At 37.8% G+C, this 27,789-nt stretch overlaps 1 protein-coding gene across 4 annotated transcripts in view; it reads right to left on the bottom strand.

The window, feature by feature from the left end:
* The window catches only part of cntn5 (contactin 5), a 116,616-nt gene that overhangs the window by 63,502 nt on the left and 25,325 nt on the right, over positions 1-27,789 (bottom strand). For all 4 annotated transcript variants that reach the window (XM_042219692.1, XM_042219691.1, XM_042219690.1 and 1 more), the window contains exons 2-3: positions 16,421-16,538; positions 2,019-2,225 (exon numbers count right to left, since the gene is read on the bottom strand). In XM_042219692.1, the coding sequence (XP_042075626.1) occupies positions 2,019-2,225; positions 16,421-16,475 (262 nt within the window). In that variant the 5' untranslated portion in view covers positions 16,476-16,538. The remainder of the gene's footprint in view (positions 1-2,018; positions 2,226-16,420; positions 16,539-27,789) is intronic.

The following is a 27,789-nucleotide window of genomic DNA, read 5'->3' on the forward strand; positions in this document are numbered from 1 at the left end:
TTCGAATCCACCATCTGGCTGGAGCCTTTCAGTGTGTTTGTATGTTCTCCCTGTGTCTGTGTGGGTTCCCTATGAGGCTTCTAGTCACACTCCAAAGACAGCCTCCTGGATAGGTTGCTAGTGCATCACAGGTTTAACAAAGAAATAGACATGAGACAGATGGCTACTCGTGCTCATATTTACACCTACAGCCAATCTAGGAATCCCAATTAACATAACAGCCAAGTGCTTGATTGCAGGTTTGCTGCCAATGGTGGCACAACCAGTTATTAGGTTTAGGGGGCAATGACTTTTGCCAGGTAGATTTGGATAGCTTTTTTTCTTAATGAATGGTATTTTCAATTAAAATCTATATATTTTTTTACACTGGGTATCTTAGTCTAATAGGAGAATCTGTTTGATGTGTCTGAAACATTTAAGTATGACAAATATGCAAACAAATTACTAATCAGGAATGGGACAATTACTTCTTCACAGCAATACTGAAGAGCTGTTCAACCAACATGTTTGTGATAATTTGAAAACACTTGAGAGTTGGATAAAAAAAACCCCCATATCATTCTTTAAGTGCATTTGTATTTGTTTATGTGTTTGTCTGTAGAAAATACAAACACATACACAAGCATATGTGTCATTCAACTTCGAGTGTCATGGCCATCTGTCAGTCATAGAGTCAAAAAACGCAATATCCCCTTCAATCCACCAACGGTACATTACTTGTTGGCATCCATTTCATCCACTGAACATCAATCCGGTGCAATGGTATAATGGTCCTGTCAACACTGACAGTGAAGAGGCATTACCTTCACCTTGGTTATATAGATGTAAGTCATTTTATGGCTACCTAGTGATAATGCTGTCAGAAAGTAAAAAAGGCAGAAAGATAGGCAGAAAGGAATAGACAAGCGCCTGGAACAGAAAAGAAGGTAACAAAGGAAACAAAAAATGAAAAAAAAAAGGATAGATATTATAATTTTATGCCTGCTTCTAATATGACTCACTTTATTAGGAACTACTGATCCAGTTTGACAATAGAGAAACTGCTTCAGATTTCCATTAATGAGCCTTCCAGATGCAATAAGCATGATGTAATTAATCACATCAAAGCATCAATGTGTCATTAGATCCTCAAGACTTATTAATTCTTGAAATCAGGACACTAAGTGACCCATGTAAATTTATGATGTTGTGTTTCCATTGTGCATTTTGGGTATTACATCTTGTCTTTGACATAGCTATCCATTATTTCTTTCTATGCTGGCAGAAGCACAGTGAGCACAATATTGCAATGATCCCACTTCAATTTTACAAAGGGCATGACCCTGGTCTCCCCGGAGAATGCGGTGATAACGGATAGGTACAATTCATTTCCAGACCAAACCTAAACAGAGAGAAACATATAAAGTCTAACCTAATATGGCAAACTCCTGCCAGAGTGCAGACATAGCAGAGTGCATTCACACCAATTACTTTTGGAGGAGCTCAGTCAAACTCTGGAGTGCCTTCCCTTTTGGTTAGGCTCATTTTGGCGGGTGAGAACACTGTCATCTGAACTTCACAATTCAGGTCTCACTCCTGTATAGGGTGACTTGAAAGTAGTTGACCCCGACTGAGAATGTAATCCAGAACTAACAACAGAAAATAGCACGAAAAAGTGGCGCTCTCTACTTATAAGGAGTTAGAAGCTGACATTGATAGCTAGTAAGCCATACTATGCCATAAAAGAAAAAACATACTCAGCTTTCTCTTCTTACTTTGCTAAACAATGTATACTATAAAGTGTAAATTAAGTCAAAAGGGACCCAAATATTAGGTATCCATGGATAAAATGGGAGATGACTTCTATGCAGCAAAACAATTGTCTAAATTCTCCCATTAATAAGCTTTTGTTTTTTTATATATATGTATCCCTATTGAAACATTTGGTTGTATATATGCAAGTATGAATGCAAACTCTAACAAATCAAAAACTTTTGAGAGAAAACAAACTGAGATTTTGACTGCTCCATTAGTTTTACCTTCGCTTCTATAGTCCTCCTGAGAGCTATGCAGACTCAGGGCTGACAGGGGGTGACTGGAGAAAGCAGGCCAGTCAGGAGTCACCAGCCCACTGCTGTAGTGTTGAGGTCTGCCGCGTGAGTTGAGCACTGAAGAAGAGCTGTCTGGCTTCATTCGTAATACTGCTGCATATGATATAGGCCGTGCTGCAACAGCTCTTGCAAAATCTGGGGGGAAAAAAATGTGGAACACAGTTTAAGGATAAATCATTTATGTTCAGGATGTTAACTGAAACTGAAGTTAAATTTGTCAACAATAACAACAAATTCAGTTTTAGTGGATATTTGTTGCAGCAAGTCGATGTCCAAATTGAAAGAACAAATTATGAAAGCACTAACCTTTTTAATAAATAAGAAAGAGAAAAGTACTCCAGTGTAGTGTATAGTATAAAACTCAGCAGCAAAACAACTCTAGTCAGTTTTCATTCTGCAAGGAATAGAATAATTTGGAGCAAACTAGTGCTTACAAACGAGGCATAGCACACAGGCAAAAATAAAGGAGAAAGCAGGTGTGTTGTAAAACTCAGAGAGTGAAATAAACAGAAAAAAACACCTTACAATGTCTAAAAAATGCATAGAAATGATATAGTTGATCTAATTTCTGAGTAAAATTGTAACCACAAGGTCTAAGAGATTTGTGTAAGATTAAATATCTGTCTGTTAAAGTCCCAATATCCACCTAATATAAAAGTCATTTTCAAAATCACTACCACAGTACCTGTTAAAAAGGTGTGAAATTACCCATAAAGATTCTAATTTCTTTTTTAAACATTTTTTTTATTCTACAATTTAAATCTAGGAGTCTGTTTTCCCATTTGCCTCTCATACAGTCTGTTTTTTGTTTTTTTTTGGAGCATCTGCTGCGTAGCACCATTTGATGTACTGACTAAAAAGGCACTTATGATGCCTTAGGTGAAAACATGCAGTTCTTAAAAGGAACCACAGACACACTGCATATTCTGGAGATTACTGTCATCAAAGTCTCAAATTGAATAAAATGGTAAGTGTAACAGAACAGGAGAGAAACAGATTCCTTTAAAGTCAAAGAGACCGTGGAGGTTCAGAATAATATCCTCTCTGAAAAAAGACGTCGAGGCTGTCACTAGTCATCGCTGTCACCATAAATGTCTGCAGCTTATTTCTGAAGAATTCAGTCCACTTTTTTAATGGTATTGTTCCAATTCGTTTTACTTTTGTGATACTATTAATATAACTCAAGAAAACATAAACAATTAGTGTATTTTTCTGCTTGAAATTTAATCCTCGTTTCACACGTTTCAAAGCAACTGCACGATACAGCTAAGGAATAGCTAAAATTACTGGTACTATGGAACCAATCCTGTGCAAATATATGGCTCAAACTAAAATGCATAAGACTATAATCTTAAAGCTCAAGAAGAACTTAATCAGATATCTGCAAAGGAGGGTGGGAGTTTCTTACCCTACATGATAAAGTACTGTGAAAGAACTGAACAAAACTGAGAAATAATTATGTGTCCTTGGGGACTTGTCAGCTGCAAAAAAAGAAAAAAGAAAAAAAGCAATCTACAAATGGAGAGCAGGCAATTACAGTATTACATATTCTGCTGAGAAACAGGATATGGAACTCCATTTGAAATTAAAGATACTGTGAGTTTGAACATTGAAAAGCAAAGCAATTAGTAGATGGTTGGTAGTCAGTTAAACCATTTATCCTGCCAAAAATCAGCTTAGTTGGTGGTGTAAATCATATTCTCACTGCTGATGGCTGCAACAGTACCTTTCAGTACTTCATTAAATGTGCCTTTAACACCTGGAAAGGTACAAATCGTATTAACTTGAGAGAGAATTCCAAAGTAAAATTATAGCTAATTTTTAGAGCCTCAGTAATATGGCTTAATGGCATTGTAATAATGCAAGGCATTTATATTAGCACTGTTTGTAATGTTCAACATAAATATTTTAAATGCAGTATTTGTTAAAAAGCGCTCCTGTTATGATGTTATTTTTGTGCTGCTATTCTGAGCGCACATAAAAAGATTTTGCAAATGCAAGTGTTGCATTTTGAGGAGAAAATTATTTTGAGCGAAGAAAAGTTTAATTTGAGCGAACAAAATTCTGCTGCGTACAAGAAATGTATTAGTGTAGCTAAACCTATTTTTGGTTAGTATGTTATTTGTTTTAAAAATTTATAATGGTTTTAATCTAGCTTAAAGCAAACCACTCCACTGGATTTGGCTACATTTTGGACAGTGCTTCCGGAATAGAGTAGCTAGTGAGCTGATTGTGATTAGCTGTTTTGTTCTCCAATTACAAGTCTGTGAATGGTTGGTTTTGTGGCACATTTATAACGTGTACAGAAAGAGTTGAGCGTGTAGGGTGCAGAGATGTTGAGCAACACACTGAGAGCAGGTCCGCAGATATCTGTCAGCACACAGAGCAGAAATCTGAGCAAGAGCAAATGCAACAACTGAGCGAGAGGGGCTGTTATTGTGTGTGTATATGGATAATAGCAAACACTGAAATACATTTCTTGCACGCAGAAATGAATTTTGTTTGCTCAAATTAAGCTTTTCTTTGCTCAAAATAATTTTCTCCTCAAAATGCAACATTTGCACTTGCAATTTTTTTAAAATGTGCGCCCAGAATAGAGGCACAAAAATAATGCCATATCCTGTCATCCCATGCATTACCTGCATGGGAGGAGCATGGTCCCCCATCAGAGTCCAGTAGGGGTCAGGAGCGCTACTACAGGGTCCCATACCTACCATCCTAGATTTTGTATACCCAAATCCAGTGGAATTTGCATGGTTGAGGATGGCCCAGGAAAGCAGATGCAACAAAACGCTTCAGTTTCCAGATATTATTGGATCACCTTAAGCTGCTTATTGCCGACTCCTGTAGCAACTTTAGGTTCCCTTATACCAACACAATGGATGCCCTCAACCAGCAGTATGGATAGCTGACCCTTCAGCGTATTGCAGAGTTAATGGACAGGCAACTTCTCATATCAGGAGATACCAAGACCTTCAGGATATTTGGTCTAAAGGTACGATCACTGGTCAGCGTGCTTTCACAGTTACGGAGGGAAGGAATTGTAGAGATGGAATGTGGGTCTCATGTGTCAAGGCTGCTTGAGAAACTGACCCATGGTATTAGGTCTAGTTTCCAGCAGTGACACATTCACCCTCAGAACATTCATGTTCCTACACTTAAGGACTTCTCCCACATGCTTGAAAATGAGCTTTGAAAACCCAGTTGTTACCACACAGACGAGGGCCCTCAGTCACGAGAGATGCTCTCTTTGTGACAGGCTACTAGTAACAAAGTGCCTAAAGATATGATTTAAATTTCATTTTTTGCTAAGTTATCTATAATGTGTAGACACAAAAGTGTCTCATCCTTAGAGTTAGGGGCTTTCAAGGATTCACAGGTCAGTGCCAATAAATCTATGAAAATGGTCAGGTTAGTGTATTTTAAATCCAATCATTGGAAATGGGTGAAAAACTTTGAAAGCGCTTGAAGACAATTGCTCGAGACCACTTTAAAAATATAGCAAAGAAGTTTGACTCTTTAGTAGACAAAATATATAGACATGAGGTGTACTTTTGCACAGTATTGTAGTTACTTATGTATGAGATGATGGGTATGCAGCCTGGCAACATGACCCTGTAGGCCTGGTGTAGGGTAAAGAAACCCTGGAGAAAAACTAGAAAGATCTGTCATGCCCTGCAATGAACATTTAGAGTCACACAGGAATACAGAGTGAGTCACACAAAGTTCTGCTTATGATCGTGTTTGTCACACTGATTTTTTTTTTGCAATTCAAGCAGAGCTCAGAACATAATATATAACTGAATTTTTTATAACGGAGCTGAGGCCAAGCTATCAGAAGCAGACTGGTCTTAAGCATATTTGATGCAAAAATGTATAAAGCAACTTAGTATCTTTGACTGACAGCTAAGATGTAATGGTTGAAAGAAGCTGAATGATTACAAGGAAACAGCTTGTAATAAAACAGGTTGATCTGTTAAAAGATGACAGCTGCAATGACTTCATTTAGTCAAGATTTAAAATACTGTCAGGACATACAGCTCATTTCTCTCGCTAAACAGGACATCTCCACGTAAACATGCCGTATCTCATCAATGCCATTTGGCATACTTCCTGCAGTGGAAATAAATAATAATGTTACTAGATTCATCAGACTTTAATGGTGATAAATAATAATGACTACAACACTATGAATGTGCATATATAGAAACGGATGTATCATTTTGTAACCAAACCACAGCACCTAAAATCAGAATCAAATCATTAGGATACCTGAGAGAGTACAAAACTATGAGGGGTAATTTTTACCAAAGGACTAGTGAATCAAATAAAAGCTTACCCCAAGAGTATTAACACAAGCCTTTGATGCAAATTCAGATTGGGCCGGAACCATAAAAAATAGCCCAGAAGTGTTTTTCACAGTACAAAATGAGTCATACTTATAGGGAGCATGGGATTTTAAAATACTCATGAGCTTGAGCAACATTATGGTTTCATTTAATATATAACATACTGTAGCTATTGTAGGACTATCACAATTCTGACACACTCATGATATGATAATCTAGTGTTTTTTTAAATATTAAGGTCTAAGTAGCTTTCATTTTTTTTACATTGTATTCTACTTGATGTACCTAAGTGTCCCTAAAGTAATAAACCAGTAAGACAGTCATAACTCCTGACAGTCAGGTTGAGACAAGCTAAAGAAACTGGTTACTAGGTATTTTTTGAAGGATTTTCTGAAAAACTTTTGGATTGGTGGCTTTGTGAATTTGTGCTATCCTGTGTGCGACTTTTGTTAAATCTACGGCATAAGCTACTGTGTAGCTAAATAACTGTAACACAGTAATTTCCTAACCGTTGGAATAAATAAAGCATTTTTTATATCCTATCTTGTCTTGCCCTTTGTGAAACAATATAATACTTGTCATTGCTTTTATAGGTCTAATTGTATTATTAATCGTTTTAATAGCTTTTACAATACATATATAGACTTAGCACGTGAATTATACTTCTGTGTCAGATCTACATCGTAACTTTCACCATAATGGGAACCCCATTTTAACCCAATGCCACAACCTTCTGTGTAACTTGGAGTGCATCTCCCGAGAAATGTCTGTATGTACTACTAGTTTGGCTGAGGCATACCACAATGACTTTGAATGTCATGGAAGGTTGTGGTGTAGGGATAAAAGGAGTTTGTGGTTACATGATTTAGGTAACCTGAGTTGGGATGTAGATATTTCCTGCAGAAGACTAAATCAAGCATTAGACTGTTACACACTGAATGCACTGTGAAAAAAAACCCAAACGAATTTCCAAATCGAAATTTGCCGTGTAACGTATGTAGTCACTGAACATGTTGCATTTTTGTGATGAATTAGTCATCAAAAAAATGCATTATGAAGAAAATTACGTCAACATAGAGGCATGATGAGCTGGTTCTGATTTCTCTTAACAATAAAACTAAGAAACTGAGATTCTGGTTCATCCAATTCTCACGAGAAGGTAGCAGTAGGGAGAATTTCGTAGTTTGATCCAGGAGTTGAAACTGTATCATGCTTTTGTACATACTGCAGGATGTAAGTAGGGCAGTTTGAGGTCTTGTTGGCAGGGCTGAGATCACATCTGAAAAGGCAGAGAAATAATTTCAGAGAGCCGATTGACCCGGATCAGCATCTCGCTGTGTCTGACGTGAAAGACTAATATTTTACTATTTCCACCTCATTGTGTATTCACTGCACATCTACAGAAATTCAGTGATCTGATTTGTCCGATCTGTTTAGTCAGATCCCCCCAAAAGTCTAAAAAAAATCGGAAAAATTGAGCTTGATTTAAAAAAAAATGTTGCAAATTTGTCCAGTTAAATTACATGGTCGGTGTGAACGGTTGCATTAAGAGTAGATGAGTAAGAAAAATATTTTCAACTCATGAAATATTGGCATGGATTTTATGCATCTGGTGTTTAGAGAAGAAGCAGCGATGAAGCCTTTTTCTCCTTCATATCAGTAAACTAGTTCTAAGTCACACATGAACAGCTTAGTTTCACCCATTATGGATGAGTAATGCAGACACACCTGAGTTTAGTACATAGTCGTTGCTCATTATGCCAGGGGTTCAAGACAGTACAATATAATACTGTGAATTACTAACACAGCTTTACCACTTAATGCAATAGTAAAAGTGCAGTGCCTGTAAAGTACATGACAACAGTGGTGATTAAGCTACTGTCATTTCAATGAATTTATATTGTAACAGCCATCCAAATATTATTTATTGTTTCCACTGACTTCATAAAAAAGATATACACTCACAAGCCACTCTTTAGGTATTATATTATATATAAAAGGTGCTGAAACATTCCTATGAGATTTTAGTCTATATCAACATGATAGCATAATGCAGTTAATGCAGATTTGTTTGCTGTACTCCTATGGTGTGAAACTCCTATTCAACCACATCTAACAAGGTGCTATTATATATATTGTCATTCTCAGATTACTTGAGCTTTGGGGCATGCTGCTTTATCCTTCAGGAAACAGCCATCAGAGCATGAGTACATTGTAGTTATAAAGGGATGCACATGGTCAGCAACAACACTCAGGTAGGCTGTGGGATATAAATGATGCTCAGTTTGTACAAAGGGGCCTAAAGTATACCAAAAAAATATACTCACTACAGCACCATCACCAGCCTGAAGTGTTGACACACGGCGGAATGGATCTGTGTTTTTATGTTTTTTATGCCACATTGTGACCCTACCATCCAAATACCGCAGCAGAAATTGAGACTCATCAGACCGGGAAACATTTTATCAATCTTGAATTGTCACATTTTGGTGGTTCCTTATGAACTGTGGCCTCAGTTTTCTGTTCTTGGCTGAGTGGCACCCAGTGCAGTCTTCTCCTCCTATAGCTGATCTGCTCTACAGTCATTGCTTCAAGGTAGGATGTGTTGTGCATTCAAAAATGATCTTCTGCATATCTTGGACAACAAGTTGTTATTTGAGTTACTGTTGCCTCCTGTCAGCTTGAAGCAGTGTAGCCATTTTTGTCTGACCTCTGGCACCACCAAGGAATTTTTAACAAGAAAAAAGCAGAGCCTATAACCAGATATCTTGATGCTGCTACTAAAATAAAACTATACATATTTGATTTTAACAGAGACATGCATGCTCCCTGGCTTGTTTGGAAAAACTATGCAAAATTATACACTGGCATCCTAGGTACCAGACAAGCAGACAAACAAAAAGTTACTATTATAAGAAACATAACATAACGTTAAAGGGATGTTGTACAAACTGCATGTATGCTTTAATTGACATAATGTTTGGTGGAGGTTATAAAACGTATCACTGTCTTTTCTCAGGAAAAATAGCATTCCTAAATCCTGACAAATACAGCAGTCAGACAAATAACTTTTTTTATTTGTTTGACTGCTGAAGCCAACGGGCACTTGCACTTGTCAGCTGTCACCTTCATCTGATAAAAGCAATGACCCTTGCAGATCCTGCTGATCCCTATCTTTCAGTGGGTGCAAAATCAGTCACACTCATTGTTGCTGAAAGGCCTGCACTTGCTGTATTTCAGGGAGCTCCAGAGCAATGCCATCGGTGATCGTTTCAGGTCTTAACACCACCTTCATGATAACATCAACAAAGGAGGCAACAGCCATTCCATACTTGAACAAAGAACAAAAAGTCAAACATTCCTGTTACCTTGTCTTTATTATGACGTGTGTTTTAAACTACTAGACTGTACGTTTACTTTAATGGAGATCACCTTTCTGTAATAAGCTACTCTAAATTATTATGCAGTGTGCCTACAAAGGACACGTACATGGATTTGAGACAAGGGACTTAACATGCAAACAAAACAACAACAGAGGTGAAGGTGAGGCTAAAGGAGGATGACACGTTTCGAGTTAACAGAGGTGAGATCTGGAGAAACAAACACTGGGGAAACACTGAAAACCTATCCACTTGTATTAGGCCGTTGGGCTGACACTGTGCAGGGCACAATATGCGAGTCTTGTGGGGCTTTGTCGGCAGCCTCTGGACAATGGTGTGAAAAATTAATTAGAATAACATACAGTAAGTAGGTGAGACATTCGTGGGTGCTCAAGTAGATGGACATGATTAGGCATAGCCTGTAAGATTAATGAAGACCTTCACAGGAAGATTATATTGACTGAAGCTGATTATGCTTGAGACCATTTATTCAGTGGAATATCATTACAGATAGAACAATCCATACATCATATGCAACCTCACTTCACCTCATATCACAGTGGACTACTTACTAAAACCCAGTCTTTTTTCATGATCCTTGGCGTACGGTGGGGATTGTATGAGTTGCTTCAACCTTGCCACAGTAACAATGAAACCGCAATGGTACTGTATGATTTATGGTATTAATGTGTCATACCTCCTGATGGCAAGTGTGGGAGTAAATTCAGTATGCTGCTTGTACTTGTTCCTTTTTTTTCTTAACATAAAATTCATATTGAAGATGCATAATAATCGGACAAAAAAAAAAAAGTCAGAGGTTATACGTTTTCTTTATCCTGATGGTTGGACCAAAAATAGACTCCACTGTCATGCATTTGCAGAACTTAAAATGCAGACTCTGTAGACAATCGAACAAACTGGAAACACTTTTATTCAAACTGATGGAAAATCCCAAAATCCAAATAGCAAGGTTCATATAGGACTCGACAATTTGGGCAGGGATGACACAAGGAGCAAAAACAGACACTGTGAAAGGGAAAGACACCATTATTTAAATATATATATATATATATATAAATATACATAAATATATATATATATATATGTATATATATATATATATATATATATATATATTATATACACACACACACACACACACACACACACACACACACACACACACACACACACACCCACACACAAGAGGGCAATTAGGGGAAGTGAACACAGCTGGTGTAATGAGACAGAGGTGGAAATGAAATGAAATACAAAGCACAAGAGACAGTGAAAATAAGAGGAATTAACAAATAGGAAACACAAGTAAGTTAAAAACAACTTGTTCAAGGTGTGATGGTGAAGTCCAACATGTTGAAATTAATTAATCTTGGAACATTTTAAACTGATCAAATAATGTACAGGAAACACAGGAACATGACATCCACATTCCTTGTATTCAACACGGTTTAAATGTACCAGGTTAGCACAGGTTTGTGATTACTGATGACTGCTTTTCCTGTACACTGACTAACAGACCATGACTTTTGGATTATTGGAATGCTAGGCTAGTGGGAGATGCAGTTATGGAATGGGGGTGTCACTTTTTATAACAACTCCATATTTTAAAGTTTATTTTTCAAGGTATACAATTACAGCAATATATATTCATTGCATGGTCCGGCTCTGTGTACTGCATGCAAATACTCATTCGTTTCCCCACAAACAGCCATATTTCTGTCATTTGACTCTTTTGCCCTTGGTGAAAATTACTTCATGCATCACTTATACGGCACTACACATCTATATTCCCTGCAACCCACTTTTAATATTGAGATACCTCTGAGTTAACCAAGGAAAAGCTGAATTACCATTCCACACTTAACACTCCAAGAAATATTATATTTCAATCACTGGTGGACTGAGGTGGGAAAAAAAGAAAAAAAAATGGCCCCAGACATTATGCCTGCTCAACCCACTTTGTTAGTGCCCTCTCCCTTCTATGTCATAGAAGGGTCCACACCCTTCTATGACAACGAAGAGAGGCACAGGGGAAAGTAAAATAGAATGGAGCAACTACTGTCTTCAAACTGAGTATTTTCTGTTCTCATGGAGAACAGTGGGTCAAAAATCCATTATACAAACCATTGTGTCAAAAGTATTATACTAGACAAAGACAGCATCACACCCGTGGGAACAGCTGCTCACGGCTCCTACTGCTGATAATATTGAAAACCAGTTTGAAGTGTGGCACTCTTACTAAAATGTGACACATCTCTGATAGTTGTGAGTACTAAAAGCACACTTAGTTCACAGTGCTGTTCTGACTAAAATGGAGAACTACAACTCTCTCTCTCTCTCTCTCTCTCTCCCTTCTCTCCTCTCTCTCTCCTCTCTCTCTCTCTCTCTCTATATCTATCGCTCTCGTATTTGCAATCTATATAATATATATATATATATAATATATATATTATATATATAATTATTACAACATTAGTCAAATACGTCATTATGACCCAAACTATTTGTGGTATCACAGTAACAACAATTTGCAACAAATTTGCAACAATTGGACTCTATTCATTTCAGTTACCTTCAAGACAAAAATTAGTGTTAATGTATGGATGAATGATGCATTCAAGTCCCTTGAAAAGTTTGGCTGAAGAAGAATGAAGGCAAACAAATTTAAAAACTTGTCATTGTCAAGCAACAATATCTGCCCCAAATATTTGGAAAAGGGTATTCTGAGTTAAAGCTCTGTCCTCCTGGAGTCCTCAACTAAATGGAGCTGGTCTCACAAACTGAATTTGTGATTTTAGGATGTTATTCAGGTTGCAAAACAATGTCTTGACTCAATATTACTACCCCCATATTTTGGCTCAAGACAATGTGTTTACTGGTTTATGCTTTACAGATGCTATAATTCATACATTTTGGCTGTGTTTGTATTTTTCTCTATTGGCATATGTGTTTTGTGTAATTTAGATGTTTTTATTTGTGTGTGTGTGTGTGCGTGCGTGCACTACTACTCTGTTGATAGTATTGCTGTCTATTGTAGCCTGTACACACATGCAAAAGACAATTTAATCTAAAGTCATATCATGCTGTTAAATAAAGGTTAAAGAAAATGAAAAATATGCACATGCATAACAGTAGGTGTCTTTTTTTTAGATTTTTATGCAATCATGAAATACTTTTGTTTACACTGTGATAAATCTCCTGGCATTGTCATTCAACTAAATCACACAAGAATGAAACAAAGACTGCATTTCCTGTATCCAATTTTCAGCTGAATTGCATAGATATGTTCAGTGAATACTGCAGCCATCAGTGTAGGAGAATTGATGACATTCTTTGTATTTCCTTCTTTCTATGTCACTATATGTGTAGTGCAAAAAATACCAAGTTAAAAATAATATAGCAAAAATATACAGCATTTAAATACTTGAGTTTGTTGTACATAACAGTATATGTGAACATATGTTCACCTATATTCCAGAAGGAGAAACAACCTTGTATTCTTTTTTTTCTGAAAGGAAGCTAGTTTAAAAAGCAGGAAGACAACAGAAGTCATTGTAGTAGTACTGAGATGAGACACCCATAATGAGCAAGCAGAGCAAATTCTGTCAACTGTACACATCTAAGGAACCAGGAAACCAAATCCTGAGATCAAAAATCAATGGACAGAATTGGCTCAACTGAACCAAATTAACTACACAAGCCGCTAAGTCCCTGTTCATAAACTTGATAAACTGTTGAAGTCTTGACAAACAGAAAAAGAATTACTGAAAACTCTTCTCTTTTCCACAGTAACTTCCTGTCAGCTAATTTTAAAAAGTCCAAGTCACAGTTACTTAATAGTGGAATTTCTGTTAGTATTGATATCTTCTTACCACCTTCATACATACACCAATACCTTGTAGTATTGCTTTCATTGGGAATTGGTGCCAAATGTACTACTACTACTGTAAGATTCGGTTAATTGTTAAGTCCCATAGTAGACCTTAGTGAACCAGAGTCTGTTGACTCTCCAACCAGTTTTCCTATTTCTCTATTCATGTTTGAAAAATCAGAATCTTCTATAGCAACCGTGGCCTGTTCGGTTATCGCACATAAAGCAAAGAGACACCCACATAGAGACACACAAGCCATTTATGAGAAATTTCTTAAGTGCTCATGTTGGGCTGAAAAGCTTTCAATAGTCACTGCACTTTGCAGTGATTCTTCTTGTGAATTTAAAATACTTTTTTTTTTTTAAAAGGGAGAATAAACTCTTACATTTCTTCATGCCTTTAGGGCACATTAAAAAGCTATACAGAAAATAGAAAACAGGAACTCACTATAATTATCCTCCTTCACACTTTGTGATGGACAGTGGTCAGCACTGTCAGTGATGGTCAGCTGTCAAATGCTACCATATATGAGTGTTCTACAGTTTGTTAAACAACTCCTTTTATATTTATGCTTCTATTTGTGCATAAAGCTCTACTGAGACCATTGCTTTCAAAGGTTTTAAATGGGATTCAAAAGTATTGTAAAAGCATTGCATTTAAAAGTTGAATATTGGACACTTTGTGACGAAAAACAGCTTGATTAAAAACTAACTCAAAATTGTCAGTCATCAGCTTTACCATCTCCTTCACACATTCCCACGCGCTCCATGCATTGCTTTTACAAAATCCCTGGGGAAGCAATGATTACAGTTTACAGACAGCAGTTCAAAATGCTTATGATTAGACTACATCAAACCTTATGGTGCTTTTGAAATACAAGCTCAGGCCTGTCAGCTGATGGAGTTCAAGCTCAAATTACCACTGGAGGCTTGTTAGGCAGCTTCCCTGCTAATACCAGTAGCAGAGGTTTGGGAGCCCACACTTTGGCTTTCTTGAACAGTATACAGTAGTTGCTGGGATGTTAACATTTTCAAATTGTGGTAAATGTCTGGTTTGCTGTAAAGTTTATGCAGCACTGTGAATAATTGGCATTCTGTGGTACAAACTGTACTGTCTACAAAAAACCATGTGTAATAGATTTATGGCAATATATAAAATAAAATATATTCACAATCTAATGAATGCAAAACAGTGGGTCACAATCAAAGGTATAAAAGAAATTTCCTATGTGACAGTCCCAAGAAACAACTTTTAATGTTAAATTTTTTTATTGAATAATAATTCAAGCGTTTTTTTCCCCCCACAGAATTATATTTAGTGCTCCTATGCAAATACTTAAATTGCCAAGTACCCTGTGAAAAATCGTTAACTAAGAAATATAATCAGTCCAAGACAGTGGAGTGGGAGTCTGTCTGACCACAAGATTAAAGGCTCTCTGGAGAGGGAGCTGAGTGATATCAAGGACCATCACAGAGGCAACTTGTCCAGCCAGCCCGTTGGTGGGAAAATGAGAGGAAGTGGGTTGGAGCTAGACATTTTTGAATTTGTCACCAAATTGACCATTAATATATCTGAGTGGCCCACCCTAAATTCTGTCTGTGGCAAATGTGGGCTAACAACACACAATACTGAATCCGGAATAGTTGCCTGAACAACAATGGTTGTTTTATACAGGATGAGCTATTTTCATTCGAACCATAAAATGAGAAAAGTGAAAAGAAAGATTTGTGGGGTTTTTTTCTTTGTTGCTTTATGTCACTTTTATATAAGTTAAATAATTTTTTAGCAGCTAAAAATAAATTATATCTCACTTTGTTCCTTTGTAAGGTTGTAATGTACAATACTGCTCTACAGCAGTATACCTAACTTTAAAAAATATGCCCACAATTTATTCAGAAGCAAACAGCCTCAAGAGACAATGTTTAAAACTCAAGAAACAGTTGTTTCCATTTATTATTATGGTTTAACAGGCAGACCAGTGAGGTCAGTGCAGCTTCTCTGACTTCCATAAATGAAGCTCAGAGAAAGGCCCAGAGTGCACAAACCCTTCTCTGGTGGGTTGAAAGAACTGTTAAAAGGGCAGAATCCATTAGACCGGCAAATCCATGTTCTAGACTGAGTGAGGGAGTCGCTTGATCCGTAATTTGAAATTTTGCGCTCACTGCTAAACACACTAGTGAAGATGTAGCATGGGAAGATAATGGATAGCAGACAGATAAAGCAGAGCACTGGTATGTTGAAACTAATTACTACTAAGCCAGTTAAGCCTGCCTGATACTTTAAAGGTAATTGGATATACATTCATGTTACGTAAATTTACTTTTATTCTTTCTTTATTAATTAGGTAGAAAGGTATGTATAAAATAAAACTTGGTAATGAGTAATTACTTTGTACAGCAACCACAGAAGGTGTGCAAAGGTGTTCCCAATTTTATCTCCTTTAGAAACCAAGAAGAACCTGGCACATAAATTCTTGGATTTAAATACAAAACGTGTCTTTTTAAAGATGTGAAAGTGAAAAAAATATCCCCGATATTTGACACCGATAAATGAATGAATAAATAAATTCTCCTACATGTGGCACATTTATCCCCGGCAAGTTATCATTTTAGATATTACTGTATCATTTTCTTTTTGTAATATTAATACTTTAAATTATTCTGTACATCTTTTCTAAATAGTCTCTGAACACTAGCTCTTGAATTTCTTACCTGAAAGGCCACTGATGACAGACAGGAGGAGGAATGGTTTCCATGGTGACCCCATACTTGTTGAAGAGGTCCCTTCTGCAAGAATGTTAGCAGGTCTGCTTCTTCATTAAAGCTGCGCCTACAAACATTAGGAAACAAATCAGTTGGTGGGAGGATGTACCTCTGTTTATCACATACAACCAGAAGCACCCTGTAGAACACAACAGCTGTCAATCAAAAATCCCTGTGAAAATCTCACTGAATAGAGTGTGCATTTATTTTCTTATCACATGATCACAGGGATGTTTCACACCACACAATCTGGACTTCGGGGGGGTTACACATGACAAGATTGCTCCCACTCCATAATTTCATGCAAAATTTATACAGTGGGCAAGACTACTATCCCATCCTGGGCTCTTCACACCCTCTCTAATTGCATGCAGTCTATCACGGCTATTAAATTCCCATTATACCACAGAACTGCTGTACATCTTGTACTGAGAAAAATCCAACATGCATCATGTAATCAGATAGTGACTGACACCAACTTGGCTACTGAAGTGACAAATGCATGCTGCAGTTACACAGTGTGAATAGTTTGTGAATAGCAACAAAATCCTTGAAATTTCACGATAAAGAATGTTTTGCAGCTACAATATATAAAGGACTCTTTGAAAGCACTACGTTCGCCTTTTGCTTAACTTTTTTGCTTAACGCTTAAAAGGAGCACGTTTTATAAGTCTGTAATTATTTTCAGCTGTATTTAGCTTATTATATTAGAGAGAAAAGAGGCTTTTTTGTTAACTAAACAAACCTTATAAACCAATTCTTATACACAAAATTCAACGACCAGCTAAACCTATTTTAATCTTCAAACTAAAATACACAATAATATGTGAATAGTAATAATTGGGTCATCTGCAGGTGATTTAACACTAGATTCTCCACAAACAGGTGATGCAACACAGCAGAGAGCTGACCATCATCCAGCGCTTTGCCCCAGCTGCGTTGTGAACAGCTCCCTGCACCAACTTTTCATGGCACTATGATATCATCACATCTAGCCAGGATTATGACTTACAGGCATTGAGTCATAATTCCACAGATGGTAGCTTCGCACCATTGGCTTCTCATCCAAGCACATCCACTTAACGTCTGAACCAGCGGTTCCTCTCGTACTGAGCGTTTTACTACTCCAAAACACATCATCAGTAGAGTAAATCTGACCTACCTTAAGACAGTAAAAGCCCAAGCTCACCTTTCTCTTTTCAGTGGGTGAATATTCAAAAAATGGATTGATAATGCAGAGCAAACTGGGGCTTTACTGCATTATCGGATGTGACACAATAATCGTTTAATCTCAGTTATCTTGTTTTTATAATTGTTGGAAGCCAAAGTGGTAATGGAAAATTACATTTTAATTACAAACCCAGTCTTGGACTAATGGTGGTATAGTTGCATGAGGAGTGGCATGAAGGTTATCTCCTGTAGACTTGTTCAAACTTAATGATTGCTTTGCTTGATCTATTAAAAGATCATTCCCAGTGCATTTTTTAACAAATAAACTTTCTTGGTTCAGCAAACCAGAGAACATAAAAAAATAAAATAAAAATAAAAATACTGGAGTATGTTTCATTCCTGCACAAAAGTCCTTTTTTCCATTCAGTACCATCAGTTATAAGTTAAGCATTAAACATGATCACAATAGCAAACACTAACAAAATATCCACTGCACCTCAACTTACGGATGAGTCTACAGTGCTAACAGGATATATATTGCATAATATACAGTTTTTGTGGGCCTGTGCTTTGAAAAGAATAAAGTTTGCTGACCTTGTTATTCATGCTCATTGTCAATAATCTCTATATTAAAAAGTGGTATTTCTCCAGTTATCTGACAGGAGTGCATTCATTTAAAATCTCTTTTTTTTTGTTTTGCTCTCTTCCACTTTTATCCCAGTGACAGTGTCTCTTATCTTTATTTAAGTCTGTGTCATTTAGATCATTAACACAGCTGCACAGACAGCTCTGAGGGTTGAGGGAAGCATGTCCAGATCCAGTAGGAGTTATGTCACATTCATTATTTATCCGTCCTTGTCTTTGCTTCACCTCATTCACTCCCCTGCAATGCACAATGCAGCAGCAGTACTGCTGGGTTAAATAATTAGTAACACAGAAATTAGGCTGTTATTTAGAGAGAGAAAGAGAGAAAAACATAAGGAAATGAAAGAGAAAGAAGAAAGCAAGGTAAACAGATTATTCTTACTTGTAATATATGCAGTTTTTTTTTTTTTTGTCCTCGGCTTGTTCACTGCGAGCAATCAGCTATTTTCCCTATAAATAAGGCACCTGTAAAGTTTTTTCTTTACAGGTGAAAAAAAATGTCAAACTCAGACTCAAAATGAGGAATATGTTTTTATGTTCCTATTTCTTAGCCATTTCTTATTCCTTTCCATGCTTGGTAATATAAAAAAATAATAAATTAAATAGCTGATTGTATGCTGTCTAGACAGTTGTCTGCACAGGCTGTTGAAAATTTCTCTTCTTTTTGGAAAAAAAGTGTTCCCCCTCCTTCACCTCTCTCTGACCTTTTGTGCGTCTCACATGAATACAAGGGAGTAAAAATAGATCATACAAAAGCAGCGTAAGAGAACATGAGCAGAAGGATTCTGCATACATTAAAACACAGAAAATCACCTAAGACAGCCAAGCAGTTTCTCTTCTTTCTTGAACACATGGGTCAGCTCATTGACACACAAACTCCTGGACACGCGCTGGACTTAACTACTCCCACATTACTCCCCAGGTGATAAGTGAAACCAGAAGTGTCTTTCTTTTTTGTGGATATTAGAGGGAAAAAAGACGATACTCTGTATCAGGTTGCCTTAGTAGCAGTCTTAAGTAAACTTCATATCCCACACCATTTCACACTGTTTACACTTACATTTGCAGGTAGTGTAATAAGACTATTTAAAATATAGCGCAGTAATTCTACTAGAAAAAGGTGCAGTGCCTTTGAATACTATTCATGCTATAGCTTGTCTGGTATGTGAGCCCTGAAACTGCTTCAGTTGTAGTGAGAGTCACTGAGGAGTAAAATTCACATCAGTCCACTGCACACTTAAGCTGATGAGAGACACTGGGTTGCTTTTCCTCAAACCTGTGTACTTTCAATAGGACAGCTTCTGCTGTCTGGGAATGGCTGGGATGTGTCTCTGGTCATTTTATCTTATGTTTTCAGTTGCAGTAGAAAACTGTTTACATTTTTTTTTAATTGCTTGTGTGAGTTGTTGTTCATTTGTCCTTAATAGAATTTAGTAGAGAAGAGCTAGCACGTCATCATGGCCTATTTTAAAAGATTTCTTAAAGCGCTGATGTCTTATGATGCAAACATAATATTGCTGTAGCGGGGTATTTGGTATGTTGTACCAGAGAAACTAAAGCGTATGAGTATATGAGAAGGACATTTTTATAAATGTCACAGTTTTAAATTCCAGCAGAGCGCATTTATCTAGGCTTAGACTCTGATTAGGCAGCTGTCTGATAGCACAATGAGTTTGAAGTGTAATCCTTCAATAAGTGGAATATAAGCTAAAATGTTTCTTGGTTCTGCTGTAAGTCAGATATAAATGGCTTTTTCATATTTGCAGGACGAAATAAAGATCATCACTTTAGTTTAGGCATCAGAATATACTAATGAATGAATAGGGTTCTTTAAAGAAATCTAAAGTATTTAGCATCACCTGTGACCTGTGATTAACAGGAAGTGGAATGTATATATATATATATATTTTTTTTTTTGTCAGGTATTTGTCATTTTAAGAGATCACGGGTCCTTTTTGTATGTATCAAGTAAAGTGTGTTGGTACTTTGACAACCTAAGGTTTAACCAACTCAACTGCTCTGTGTTTCACGGAATTCTGCCAGACATGCCATTTGTTGAATCAGCTTTCATTTTCCAGTCAACCGTAAATTTCACATGGGAGAAAAACAATTTTAGATAGCCTTTGATTCACAAGCCAATACAATGGATATTGTACAACCAGAAACTGGGCCCAAAAAAAGTAAATAATTCACAAGCATAAAATTAATGTATGCTTAATTTGACATTTTACTCAAAGATTTTATTTAGCCACTCTTATCATATGCTGAAGAATTCTAAGAGTTTGTATTTTACTAAAAGACAAATATTTTGTTTTCTACATGACAAAGTGATCTACAAAAAGAGTGAATATTCAGTACTCCACAGTAGCCTGCAACTTTTCATTTATATACATTAGGGGGCTGTGGAGCTGAATCCTGCAACACTTCTGTCCAGCCGATCACAGCTTAGCTAGAGGAGCATTAATGAGGTGGTGCAGAGGTTACAACAATGTCCACTGACAGTCCTCATTGTGATGCTTCTACTTTGTGTTTTCACAAGACGTATTCCATTAAATATGCGCAGACATTGTTTGTCAGGCTGAGTCTGAACAACACCAGTCGCAAACATTGCCTGAAAACATTCCCCAGGTAGCTATATTCTCATTAACTGCTTATTGCAGGATATTGTGGAATTTTACACAATGAAGGACAAGCACATAATTTAGATGCTTCCGACAGCCTTCTAAAAATGGAATGAATTATGATGATTCAATTACAATGTAGCGTGACACTTATGTATTTTGACGGGACCTGTTGTTGTTGTATGCTTGTAGTTTTTTTGTCACCAGAAATATTAAGCCCCCCCTGAAATTCATCAATTTTTTATGGATTATTCAACAACTTGGACATGTTTCTATTTCTGCTTGAAAACAATGATGTCTTGGATGTAACCTTTGTATTTTTTAACAAAGGTATCAGCACAACAAATATTGAGTCATTCAGGAAAATGAAAGCCATGATGGCAAATGTGCTACCACAGATATCCAGATGATCATTTTCACGCTCCCTTGCCTCACCTTGTCACCTGTTTCAATTAGCATACATTTTGTGGATCAGGAAAGGTAAGTCTACCAAATGCTGAGACCAGAAATGTAATCAGTGCCACAATAGTATATTACAGCATTTGTCACTGATAGGAACACATTCAAATACACACACACACACACACACACACACACACACACACACACACACACACACACACAATGTTTATTTGCTGAAATTTAACAGATGTATGCAATCAGATACATTCTCCAGCCCTGCAAAAAGCAGTGTGTAACTTGTCATCTTACTCTCAGAGTCTGTCAACACGCTGAGTAAATAAAGTAATAAAACAACTGGGCAACATGGTGTTGGATCTTTTGTACATGTACAAAACAAATTGTAGCTGTAGTATACACAAAGTAGTTCCAGTAGCATCTGCATCAGTAGAATATACCAACAGCAGAAGCACAAATACTCAGGACACTGGCAGCCACAAACATCTGCCTGCTCCTCTGCAAACATCTGACTATAATCATGCTAAAAATATGTTTAAGAGGTGATGAGTGAAGCCACTTCACAAGTCTATGATGCTCATCTCTGCTGCACTTGCTCACTCATTTGTGGATACTGTCATATAAACACTTGGTGTCTATATATTATATACAGCACTATGCAAAAGTCTTGAGCCACCCTTTATTATTTTATAGTTTTCAAGGAAAATGGGAAATAAGTGCAAAGATTTAATGAATAAAATCATAAATGGAAATGTATATAAAGGCTTTTTTGCACAATTCTAACAGGCTTCAAAGTCAGTATTTGGCATGGGCCCCTTTATTCTTCAATAAAACTCAAGAACAAGAACACAATCGTTCTTGCTTTCTTAAAAGATATCCCAAAGCTCCTTTTGCCTTTTGTTCAGCTCTTTATCAAGATGATCCCGCAATGTTTCAATAATATTGAGGTCTGGGCTCTGGGGAGGCCAATCCATGACTGAGAGTGTTCATTGTGTGTGTGTGTGTGTGTGTGTGTGTGTGTGTGTGTGTGTGTGTGTGTGTGTGACATGACAGAGCCTCCACTCTTTTACCTTTTACTCCTTTTCTTCTTCACTCAACTGCTTTTCTGACCTCATTTCTATATGTTGAAGATATTATTAATTAAATTTTTGATTCAAATTTAGTTCATAATTCAGTTTTTCATAAGACAGGGAACCCTTCCAGTGGGACCATGTCTGATGAGGCTTCAGTGAACGGAAGGAAGATCAACTTTAGGGTCACATGTATCTCTCAGGCAGGTCCTTTGTCAGGTCTCAGTTAAGCTATTTTCCTCAGTTTAAAGGACAAGACCTCCAGATCCTATTCATCTGCTATTGATCTTTCTTTAAAGACACTTTTTCTGTTGTCCTTTACTTGTCCAGTTTCCTCAGACTTTTTAAGGACATACTGCACAACATGCCAAGATGCGCCAAGTTTTCAGCTAATAGCTCATTGGGAATCAAAGAGCTGCTAGCTACAAAAATACTTGTGTATGTTTTCTGTAATCTGTAGCAAAAATACTATTTTACACCCATCCCATTTTTTCTTAGATTAAGAAATGGGAACCAATAATGTGTTTTTGAATAATGTTGCTAGTAGCAAGGTAAAAGTAAACTATATGATTTACAATTGGTTGCTTGCAATATTGGCTGTTTTGTGTAGAGACAACAGTGGTTCATGCCTTGAGTTAGGTGCCTTTCACTGTAATTCTTGAATGATTCATAGGTCAGTGCTAAGTAGCTTAACATTATTTTGAATGTAGTCAAGTGTAAGGACCGGACTGCAAGTGATCAAAAAGTAGTCAGTGTCCAAAGAAAGACTTTGAAAGACCTTCAGAAAGTCTGTAGAACTATTTTTTAAAAATTAAGACCACTTTATAAAGTTTTTACAACTTTATAAATATGAGCAAGACTTTTGCTCATATTTAGTGGACTGAACTGATCATACTCATATTCATTTGGGTTAGGGCTAGGGTTAGGGTTATCAAAGAATGATAATGCTGAACCTTATTGTAACATTACATGTACACATTGTACCAGAACCACAAATGATTTTATACAACAATATATATATATATAATATATATATATCTATATATATATTATTATATTGTAGCATCAAGTCACCATCAAGTGCGGGATCTACCAAGGAGATGCTCTGTCCCCACTGCTGTTCTGCATAGGCCTGAACCCCCTCAGTGAGATCATTAACAAGACTGGCTACGGATACCGACTACGGAACGGAGCAGTTGTCAGCCACCTCCTGTACATGGATGACATCAAGCTGTATGCCAAGAGTGAACGAGACATCGATTCACTGATCCACACTACCAGGCTATACAGCAATGACATTGGAATGTCATTCGGACTGGAGAAGTGTAGTCGGATGGTAACAAAGAGAGGGAAGGTAGTCAGAACTGAGGGGATTGAACTACCAGAAGGCAACATTGCAGACATAGAGGACAGTTACAAGTACCTGGGGATCCCGCAGGCAATGGGAACCATGAAGAGGCCGCTAGAAAAGCTGCAACCACCAAGTACCTGCAGAGGGTCAGGCAAGTCCTGAGGAGTCAGCTGAATGGTAAGAACAAGATCCGGGCCATCAACACGTACGCCCTGCCCGTGATCAGGTACCCTGCTGGGGTAATAGGCTGGCCAAAGGAGGAGATAGAAGCCACTGACATAAAGACAAGAAAGCTCCTTACCATGCATGGAGGGTTTCACCCCAAGTCCAGCACCCTGAGGCTGTACGCTAAGCGGAAGGAAGGGGGCCGGGGACTGGTGAGTGTCAGCACCACAGTCCAGGATGAGACAACGAACATCCAAGAATACATTGGGAAGATGGCCCCAACTGACCGAGTGCTCAGTGAATACCTCAGGCAGCAGAAACCCAAGAAAGAGGAGGGAGACGAGGAACCATCATGGAAGGACAGGCCCCTGCACGGTATGTACCACCGGCAGATAGAGGAGGTGGCTGATATCCAGAAATCCTACCAGTGGCTGGACAAAGCTGGACTGAAAGACAGCACAGAGGCACTAATCATGGCAGCACAAGAACAAGCTCTGAGTACAAGATCCATAGAGGCTGGGGTCTATCACACCAGGCAAGACCCCAGGTGCAGGCTGTGTAAAGATGCCCCAGAGACAATCCAGCACATAACAGCAGGGTGCAAGATGCTAGCAGGCAAGGCATACATGGAACGCCATAACCAAGTGGCCGGCATAGTGTACAGGAACATCTGTGCCGAGTATAACCTGGAAGTCCCGAGGTCAAAATGGGAGATGCCCCCAAGGGTGGTGGAGAATGACCGAGCTAAGATCCTGTGGGACTTCCAGATACAGACGGACAAAATGGTGGTGGCTAACCAACCGGACATAGTGGTGGTAGACAAACAGAAGAAGACGGCCGTAGTGATCGATGTAGCGGTTCCGAATGACAGCAATATCAGGAAGAAGGAACACGAGAAGCTGGAGAAATACCAAGGGCTCAGAGAAGAGCTCGAGAGGATGATGGAGGGTGAAGGTGAAACGGTGGTCCCCGTGGTAATCGGAGCACTAGGTGCGGTGACTCCCAAGCTAGGCGAGTGGCTCCAGCAGATCCCGGGAACAACATCGGAGATCTCTGTCCAGAAGAGCGCAGTCCTGGGAACAGCTAAGATACTGCGCAGGACCCTCAAGCTCCCAGGCCTCTGGTAGAGGACCCGAGCTTGAAGGATAAACCGCCCGCAGGGGCGTGCTGGGTGTTTATATATATATATATCCATCCATTCGCTTCCGCTTATCCTTTTCAGGGTCGCGGGGGGCGCTGGAGCCTATCCCAGCTGTCATAGGGCGAAAGGCGGGGCGAAAGGCGGGGTACACCCTGGACAGGTCGCCAGTCTGTCGCAGGGCTAACACATAGGGACAGACAACCATTCACACTCACATTCACTCGCACATTCATACCTAGTGACAATTTAGATTAATCAATTAACCTATCCCCACAAGCTGCATGTCTTTGGACATACATATAATACTAATTTTAAACATATATTATATATATATATATATATATATATAATGTATTATTCTAAACTATTTTCTTTTTTTCTTTTTTTTACTAATTGGATTAGACTGAAATGAATGTGGGAATGTGGAGTGGGAAATGTATGAAAGGTAAGATTAGGTCATTATTTATTTAATTTACCATGACCATGGTTCTGATATAGTTTATTAACCACAATTGATAATTTTTTCCAGCATAAAAACCTTCCTCTTCTGTTTACGATTACTATTTTTATTGCTAAAATTGAGTTTTTGTTGCTTTTTTGTTATTACTTTACTCTATTCTCCATATTTGTATTATTTTTGTTGTTATTATTGTCAAATTATTATTATTATTATTATTATTATTATTATTATTATTATTATTGTTGTTGTTGTTGTTGTTGTGATTAAATATTATTATCATACTGGACTAAGTGAATTTCCAAAGCTACTCCAAATCCCAACCTTACATCATCATCTTTTTCATGCTTCCTTTTTTGACCGACCCCATCACCTTTTTATATCTGTGGGATGTAGACTGGGATTGCAGCAATGACACTGTGGGATGCTCGGAGCAGCTATGGGGCCAATGGAGGCTCCAGCTGAACATTTCTGGTTTTAAAATCCTTAAAACACGACCAAGATCACATGTCTGTCAGCATCCAAAAACGGGCTCCCTCCACAGGTTCTACCAGCAGATTCATAGAGATTAAACCCTCTGGATCAGCTTTGTCAGAGTTCTGGGTTTGCGACTGAGAATTTCTGTTTCAAACTTTGTAATTATATTATTTGATTCTTTGATTTATTGTTGTTCAGTTTTGGTTTTCTTTAGTTCTTAGTGATTGTAGTTCTTCCTCCCTTAGTATTTATCTTAGCCTGTGTTTATTCTCGGTTCCCATGTCTACGCTGTACTTTCCCGTGTCCCACGCTCCACATCTAGTCACTCTTGTCTCCACGTTCCCTCTGTCTCTCCAGTCTGTCTCAGTGTCAAGTCCACGTCCTTGTGAATGCGTCATGCTTCCTGTTTTATTTTGACAGTCTGTGTCCTATGTCAGCGTATTCTGCTTTGTTTCCTTATCTCATTATGTCAGATTAGCCCCAGCTGTGCTTCCCTCCTGTTTCCCATCCCCTCGTTACTCCCTGGTGTATTAAGCCCTGTGTTTTCCTCTATCTGTTGTCACGTCGTACCACTCCCATGTGCTGTCTGTGTGTCCTGCCTAACCCCAGTATTTTCCTAGTTCTGGGTTCACTAATTCTGTGGTTTGAGTTTAATGTATCTAGTTTTCTGTACAAGTACTGGGGTTCTCCAGCAATAAAGCTGCCATCTTTAGTTTACCCTTCTGTGTTCCGAGCCCTGCTTTGGGTCCTGCCTGCCACACAGCAGATAGTGACAAGCTTCTTCCTATAAGCGGTCTGGAAGCAACTCCGAAAACAGACTAAAACAAACTTAATTATATACAGCTGAATGACTCAGTTGTATTTTATTCACCCATTTATTAATCTGTTGTCCATATGCATCCTGGTTCCTCTTCTGATACTACACTACAGGACTTAAAGTATATAATATGTACAGAAAAATTTGGAGTTAGATATGCTTCAGCTAAATCATCTCTTTTACATGTTCATATTCATGCATTTGCTGTGGTAAAATAAATCTAGATAAGTATAACAGAAAACACAGCTTAGTGATATATTTGTATTTCCGCCAAGACAAACTACTAAGCTCTTTAAAATGTCTCGTTACACACTCTAGAGGTTTTAATCCGAAAGCAGAGGGTGAGGTTAAAACATGATAATACTGGGATTAATCTTGCCACCGTTTCACTCCTTTGACCAAGTCAAGCCATTTGTAAACGTTAAAGCCGAGGCAAACTCTTAAAAACAACTAATAAGCTGGACCATTTACAAGAGAGGATAATGATGAATGTTAGAGAAGCAAACTTTTGATTAGACTTAAATTTTTGGTCCCTGAATTGGAATGTTTGGAATATATACTAAATACATTGCAGATGAATCCCCTCAACTAATATCACTGAATGTGCCCTTGAGCAACCCACTTTGCCTGCATTTGTGTCTATGGACCTACACATAATGTGCAGTCGAACAAAACTGCATTACATTAGAAAGTAAGCAGCATTAAGAAAATGTGTCCTGAAAACAAACCCCTCTACTAGATTGAAGTGTAAAAAAAAAAACAAAACATTAAAAAAACAAACAAATGGTTCTTTTTTGCTTTGAGGCAGACAGTGTTTTATTTGTCCTGTTGTCGAGCCCCTTAGTTGGTAAGTTCCTGGTCCTGCCACTCGTTTCAATGAGATGTGTGCTTAGAAATAACATGGAACCTCAGGGTGAGGTAAGCAGTATGCATAACACTATTAAGGGTGAAGCAGGTGGCAAATGCAACAAAAGGAATCAATCTGCG

Source organism: Haplochromis burtoni, unplaced genomic scaffold (genome assembly GCF_018398535.1).
Source record: "Haplochromis burtoni strain Fernald_Lab_line unplaced genomic scaffold, NCSU_Asbu1 Contig_36, whole genome shotgun sequence".
Taxonomy (NCBI): Eukaryota; Metazoa; Chordata; class Actinopteri; order Cichliformes; family Cichlidae; genus Haplochromis; species Haplochromis burtoni.